A 7739-nucleotide genomic window follows, 5' to 3' on the forward strand; every position below is an offset into this window, starting at 1 on the left:
CCATGGCGCCGCAACACGCGGTCCACGCCGCCGCAAGGTCTTCCTGCCGTCGCCCCGGCCTGCCCGCCGCTGCTGTGTCGCCCCTTCGGGCCGCAGCACCGCGACCGCGGTCCACTCCGTTGTCACTGCATGTCGACTCCCGTGGTATGCGCCGCGCCGCCTCCCTCAGCGCGGGAACGCCACGTTCCGCGCCGGTCTTCGCCACGCTGTCGGGTTCCTCGCCTACTTCGAGCACCGCCGTCGCGCTCCTAACCATGTCGCTGCCGCCACTGCCCGTCCACCCCTTTCGTCTTCGTCCAGCACCAGCCGGTCGCCAGCGTCGCCGTCATCTACCCTGACCACTTCGTCTACTCCGACCACCGTTGGTGACATCGGCTTCACGCCGATTGGCGCCACAACCGTCGTCGAGTCTCTTTCTCTGCTGGCTCTCCGACTCCTCAACATGGCGTATAGCTCGTGCAGGTCCCTCGTCTATGCATGCCCGGTGCTGGCAACACCGATGTGTGCCTTCATCCACGACGTGTCCCCGGGCCTGGCAAGCCTGGTGCGGCGCTTTGTCAACTTCACCTTCGTCTGTCTTCGCATGCCCGGTGCTGGCAACACCGACGTGTGCCTTCATCTACGACGTGTCCCCGGGTTTGGCAAACCCAGCGTGACGCCTCATTAGCAACATCTTCTTCCCGACGCACCACTACTTCAACACCACTGCGCCCATGCTAACTTGGCGCCCCCTTGCCCCCGCGGCTCCACGGCGACTTGCTCGACACCGACCACCGCAACTCGACATCGACCACGGCGTTCTTCACGCGGCTACCTCGACCACGGCTACACCATCCTACACTCTTGGCTACCTCCGACAACGGCATAAAGGGCTACCGCCTTGCTTGAGCAACCTCGTCGGTCTCCATTCCAACCACGACTTCCGCGATGCATGGACCATTACGACTGTGGGGGGTGTTCGTCGGCTTGCCTTCGGGTTCTTCTCCACTCTCACCATCGGCGTCGTTGCCATCGTGACTGCGGGGGATGTTGAGTATAATAATTACTAGGAAGTATAGGATAGACTAGGATTTGTTCCTGCCTTGACTTGTACTCCAAGATGACCATGCACTCCTATATATATGCTCATGATGCTCAAACAATACAATCATCGATTCCACCAATCTCTCTCTATCCCTTCTAACACATATGCTGCAACCATTATTTTATAAACAATTTTTTGTCTCAGCGAATTAGGTAATATTTTTTATTGTGTTCTATGACATGCAACAAAAAAATGATTATGACCATGTTGTATACACTCATATTGCAGCAAACTTTGTCTTTTTTTTTAAAGTATATTACTCCCTCCATTTCTAAATATAAAACTTTTTAGAGATTTCAATATGGACAACGTACGAATGCATATATGTATATTTTAGAGCGTAGATCCACTCATTTTGCTCTGTATATAGTTTATATTGAAATCTATAAAATGGTTATTTAGGAAGGGAGAGAGTATGTTGCAAGGTTTGCTTAGTCGACGGCCCTGACACTTTGCAGCGTGAAGGACGCATGGGCAGCCATGAGCCAACAAGAGAGCCAGAGCTGAATGCCTGAATCCGAAGTTGAGGAATAAAAGGTAACGATCCGTTGAGCAGTGCTGGGATCCACCCACATGGACGGGTTCTACTTTGCAACGCTGTTTGTGCTAAAAGAAGCAAACGGCGCCGCGGATCCAATGGACAGAGTTGAAATCATCCAACGGCTACCAACCCGGCTGTCTCCTACCTCCAGCCCCGCCTCTGCCCTCCACCTCTCCCTCCTCAGCCATGGCCAGGCCACCATCCCCCTGCCGCTGTCGCCTCCATCCTCTTTGCTGCTGCTCGCCTAGTACCGCTGCTGCCTCCTCTTTGCTGCCGAGCAGGAACTGCTGCTGCCATATCTTTGCTGCTGAGCAGGACCTGCCAGGGCCAATATCAAATGGTGTTGTTCCAGTAACACGTGAATTTCCTGAACATCAGCAGACATGAAAAACAATGATATAAATGTATTGTACTGTACTGTAATGCACAACCAGGCAGTCATTGACTGAATTACAGTAGAATGATGTGGTAGATTTTGATGTGTAAAACAATGTACTCCAGGAGTACTGTACTGTGAAAAACAATTAGAGTGAAGATGAGCTTGCAACTGAACATCTAGAGAGGACCTGAAAAACACAAACAACATCTATTTTCTGATGTACTAGATCCAAAGAAAAGGATAAAACAAAAGAGAACTGGTTGGATAACATTTATCTTTATAGTGCAGAAAATCCAGTAATATTTGGTCCGGATTTCTGTACCAGATCATGGTTCCTACTAACAGAATCCTGTTTGAGTGTCGATTAGAAAAATCTGTTATCACTTGCTGGAATAGGTTAAAGCTTTTCTTGTTCCTTTTCTGTTAATTCTTTGTAAGTTGATACTCCTAATCCCAGGAGTATATGTTACAGGAAATGCAAACCACAAAGGAAAGAATCCTAATCCCAAATTCCTCTCCAGCAACCTGAAACTGTCATAATTAACCGAACAAATTTCAGTTAATTAACTGAAAAGGTTTCATTTAGTTTTAATTAAAGAAAAAAAGCTTCATTTAGTTTTAGTTAATGGAAAAGATTCATTTAGTTTTAGTGAAAGCAAAAGGTTTCATTTAATTAAAATTAAAAGAAAAGTTCCAGTTAATTTTAATTAACCGAAGATGTTTCATTTAGTTTTAATTAAAAAAGTTTCATTTAGTTTTACTTAAAGTAAAGTTTCATTCGTGTAGTTTCATTTAGGAGTAGCTACCACTGCTTTCAGTAGCAGTACTGAAACTTGCCAATTGGCAAAGTACTTCTGCAGTAAAACTACTCCTAATGCAAGCAAAATTTGCACTACAAAAGTTGCCATATGCAAGCAAAACTACACAAAGATACTCCTGCAACTTTTCTGTACAACTACACAAAACTGCTGGAGTAAAAGCAACAGCAACATCACATTAAGAAACTACTCCTATTTCAATGTGAATAATGGAGTACAGCAGCAACATCACATTAAGAAAGTGAACAAATGTATTGAACCTACTCCTGACTTGCACAACTACTCCAACTACTACTGATCAAGGAGCTCCATCACAGTAGTTTTACAGAACTGAATTTCAGTACAACTACTCCAACAACACAAAAGCAAAATGGAGTAGTTCAACTACACAAAACTTGCCATGTTAAACTCTTTGATTTTGATTTTACCAGTAGTTCTTTGAATTTGATTTACAAAACTTGCCATGCTTGATTTACAGAATGGAGTTTACCAGTACAAACTCTTTGATTTTGATTTGGGTACTGCTCAACTATGTTAGTTTTGAGGCTGTGATCTACACTCTAGACCTCTGAAATACGCAACGCCGCAGCGAGAACGCAACTCACTTCTGGCCGATTCAGTTGACGTGCAGAACAACTAAACTGAACTGATTAGCTACCCGAAGAAATAAGCAGTGACTGAATCAACTGAACTGAACTTATCTAGCTACTGAAAATAGCAAGCAGTGACTGAAACTGCAGATACAAGTACTACTGTCGGCACTCCCTGTTTCTTGGCCTGCTGAAGAAAGAAAGCAAACGACCAAATTCAGAATTTACCACGGCTCGCAAGCAAGCAAGCAGGGCATGAGAGGGAGCAGAGGAGGGCTTACCATCAGCTATGCCAGAGTGGAATAGATGGTGTGAGAGATTATGTGGGTGCTCATTACACTGACATGGCAACAAAGAGCACGATGTGCTTCCCCATGGTGCCTCAGCGCCTCCTCGAGCTTCCTGTCACCGTCATCTTGCCAGTCCAGGACCAGCCAAGAGAAAAAGTGTGCACTGTAGCCGATACCAGCGCTGAACTCCTTCGCATTGCCTGCACCTTAAGCTCTCCGTCACTAGAGGAACTCCGCCAGAACCTGCTACTTCACAGAACACCAACTGGGAGTGACTTTCTGCTGCTGCCAATAAATCGCAAATACTGCACTACCCACAGCTAAGACCTCCGGACCTGCATCTATTTTTGAACTTGTTCATAATTTTGGGCGCAGATCATCATTGCAACGAAAGCCCTGTACAGCACAATTTCTTCACCGGAACATTGCTAGGCTAGCTAGCATGTGAATGGGCATACTATGCTCCGCCATATTCATCATAGGAAACCACAAGCTGAGCAAGAACAAAGGGTGCTGAACTGAAGAATGATATGCTTACAAAGTACAGAAAGTGAGGATATTTCCGGACATTCAGTATTAGTACAGTGTATTACACAGGGCTCTGCCTCTTTTTCCTGTCCTGTTTTACTTGGTGGAGGTGTTCTTGATAAAGCCACACGACGGTCAGCAACTCACCACCGCTGCCAAGCTTCCTCGCATGCTCCTCCCTGTTGCACCGGTTGGCTGCGTAGAACAGGAAGTCCAACCACAGCCTTTGCAGCATCTCAACCTTATTTTCCTTTCTACGAAGCAGTGTATTCGCAATAGTGCGTGCATAACTGAGCCTAGGATTATTGAAGTTGGGGTCTTCCAGCTCTTTCAGTATGTCAATGGCGATCTCCTTCTCAAGCTCAGAAGGTTTCCAGCCACGGTGATGGTGTGGTCGGAACAAGTTCTTCAGCACAGTGCAGATGTTGTTGCCACGAGAACCAGCAACATGCTTACTGCTTATCTTCTCCAGTTGTTTGCAGGTTTGCTCGTACAACCAGTTTTGGGGAAGGCCTGGTAGCATGCCGGGGTAGTCCACGAGGAGGAACATCATGTAGTTGGACAGTACGCTGACTAGCTCCACATCATCATCAGACACGTGATGGCCCTCCGTTGCAGCAAGGATCAAGTCGGTGGCGATGTGCCAGCTGATGACGCTCTCATGGAAGTCAACTCCATGAAAGACATTCAACTCCTTCAACAGCCCAGGGTAGTGCTCTTCATCCAGTGCCATTTTGCCCCATCCAGTCCTGAGCAAGCCCATTGTGTTCATATCAATTGATGTGACATTACTCCATGGATACTTCTTGACCTTCTCAGGGACATCAATGGTCCACAACTGCCTCCTGTCCCACCACTCACCAAGGCTCAGCATCTTGGACAGATTGCCTAGGCATTGACTCATCGGATCCACCTGTCTGGCACAAGACCGCAGCATGTTGCGCTGCCCCATGGTGCCTGACCACCTCCTCGAGCTTACTGTCATGATCATCTTGCCAGGCCAAGACCGGCGAAGAGAAAAAAGTGTGTGCCGAAGCCGATGCCATCTTCCAGCACACAGAGCAGAATGCCGGAGCCAATCCCATTGTGTGGTACACAAGAAGGCAAAGACCCAGCTTGACCCTAGTGCGACAAGGAGCGATTTCGTCTCCAGGAACAAGGCGCCACCCAACAAGGTGTACGTGATGGCAACATCAACTAGGCTGTAATCATCTTTGCTGCTCAACTGGAACAACACGAGAGAGGTGGCAATGGCGGGCGGCGAGATGACACGGATGCAGTAGCCAACCCAAGTGTGGACTGCGCCTGCCTTTGTGTACAGGATATCATACATGAGGGAGAGCTCCATCTCCATCACCCTCCACATGTGTTGACGGTCTTTCGAAAAGCCCTGGATTATTTTGCTATCCAGAGAATCCACCTCATTCTGGCTATCTGAGTCATCCACCGCAATCACGCAATCAACTATCCCACGCTTGCAGATATGAAACAGGGAGTGAGCATGCTGCAGGACTAGTTCGTCATCGTTGTACCAGTCTTGATACTCAGTGTAAAATTGCTGGTGATGTATGTCATGTGACCGTACCTTGAGAGAGCTCCGGAGGCTGCTGAACTTGGCGGACCGGAGCGCCCAGGTCCTCTCCCCATACTTTGCAGCACCGACAACAGATATCAAGATGGCAGCCACCATGAGGAAGGTCCCGCTGCCGACAATATGCTTGTATAGGACATATCCAGCACCAAGGACCTGGACCAGAAGGCTTAGCAAGTGGCGCCCCCAGAGCTTGCTATCCTCGAGGGCGTAGGCGGTGATGTTATCCGGGCCGCCGAGGTGCAGTAGGAGGAACGGCACCCAGAAGGCGATGAGGTGGTGGTCTTTTGTTGCGCCGCTGAAGAGGAGCTGGCCGGCGGCGTATGTCGCAGTGGAGTCGGACAGCTGGTACGCCACCCAGAGGGGGAACCTCAGCCAATTTGAGGCGTCTTTATGCCGACGGATGTTGGCAAAGATATGGAGCATGACCTGGAAGAAGAGGCTCAAGAGAACCCCGATCTGGGACGCCCAGTCATTCCAGAAGCTCAACGGCCCTCCAGCCATTGTTGTGAGCTTGATCCTGCAACGCAAGCACTGCAGATACGTAAAATCAGTAATGACAATTAAACAAGGTAAGAGCGCAGCGTAATTGCTTATAGTGAGCTAGGAGATGGCAAAGTGGCGGCATGATACCTCCCAACTCTGAAGGAAGCGAACACCTGCACTGAAGAGTACGACACTGCTTGCTAGTGCGTCCAGATCAACTGAGTAGTAGCAGTAGTAGCAGTCTGCTGGTGAATGAATATGCTATCTATTTCCATGTTACAGGAGCTAGCCAACAAGGGATGCCAACTAGACACATGTCCACTCTCAGCAAGTAGCCAAAGAAGCAAGAAATTAAGAACACTGGTAACAGCGACTCAGCGAGGAGTCGCATGTGAGGGTACGTGCTGGATGCACACATTTTGAAGGATAATTCAGATGAGGTGCATAAATACAGTCTCAAACATGTGCCTGCATCTGGAGACACCACACTATCGTACAGTACTATAATTGACATGAGACCATGGTTGTATAGAAGCTGAATTCAGTCGACCAACAATACTCTATTTCCAGACCATGTTATGGCAGGCCGGCTGCCGTCTACTAAAATAGAACAAAATTTTAGAAGAAGTAAAAAACACAACTTTTTTCGACGGGTTAAAATGGTTTCAGATGTTGATAAGGAAACACGGCGGAGGAACTCACATGGCAGCAGGGCGGGCATGGCGGAGTCGACCGCGGGCGCCGATGCATCCAAGAGGCGCTTGACTGATGCGCTCGCGGTCGGTCTAGCTAGGCGCCGTGCCTGAGGACGGCCGCCGTCGGCGACCAGAAGCTCCAGGCGAGCAGAGCGGCGATGAGGAAGCTACATGGCGCGGGTGGTCGCGGCGGAGGCGGCTGGTCGTAGCTACGGACGGGAGGAGGCGGCGAGGCCGAGGAGCGGTCGCGGTCGCGGTCTCCGCCATGGCTGAGAAGAGCGCGATTTGGATGGCCAGATTTGGGGAGTTTCCTACGGAGACGCCGCCACGGCTCCATGACTGGCCCCGCCAAACATATTGCCTTTTTTTAGGCAAGGATATTGCCCAGCCACGAGGTCAAACCTGGCCATATGGGCCGTGCCACATGGGCCGGCCCGCGGGCATGGATTTTTCGCACCGAATGGAGATAAAAGGGCCGGGCCGGTCTTCAGCCCGTCGTGGAACAAGGGGCGATCTTGAAAGACAGGCTTTTAGGCCGGTCATTGCATGGCCCTTTCAAGTTTTATATATTTTTGTATTTTCTCTATATTGTTAAATTTCTTATTTTTCTGACTTTTTATAAAAAAATCTTAATTTCTACTCACAAGGCTCAAAAGCAACACGGGTCGGCCCACAGTCATGTGATACGTCTCATATCTGTGATTCTCTATTATTTCATGATATATTTATATCATTTT

At 48.7% G+C, this 7739-nt stretch overlaps 1 protein-coding gene across 4 annotated transcripts; it reads right to left on the bottom strand.

Annotated features, from left to right (window-relative positions):
- Positions 1-1500: 1500 nt before the first annotated feature.
- Positions 1501-7344, bottom strand: LOC123051390 (uncharacterized). Of its 4 annotated transcripts, XM_044474259.1 has the most exons (4): positions 7010-7344; positions 4038-6355; positions 3694-3945; positions 3490-3602 (listed from the first exon to the last, which is right to left on the bottom strand). In XM_044474259.1, the coding sequence occupies exons 1-2, from the start codon at positions 7055-7057 to the stop codon at positions 4292-4294; spliced, it is 2112 nt and encodes a 703-aa protein (XP_044330194.1). In that variant the 5' UTR covers positions 7058-7344; the 3' UTR covers positions 3490-3602; positions 3694-3945; positions 4038-4291. The 4 variants fall into 4 exon arrangements, with proteins under 4 accessions (XP_044330193.1, XP_044330194.1, XP_044330192.1 ...); XM_044474258.1 differs by lacking the exon at positions 3490-3602 and adding an exon at positions 1501-1992 and having other exon boundaries at positions 3694-6355; XM_044474257.1 differs by having other exon boundaries at positions 3694-6355.
- Between the last annotated feature and the right edge of the window lie 395 nt (positions 7345-7739).

Source organism: Triticum aestivum, chromosome 2D, assembly GCF_018294505.1.
Source record: "Triticum aestivum cultivar Chinese Spring chromosome 2D, IWGSC CS RefSeq v2.1, whole genome shotgun sequence".
NCBI classification, from domain to species: Eukaryota; Viridiplantae; Streptophyta; class Magnoliopsida; order Poales; family Poaceae; genus Triticum; species Triticum aestivum.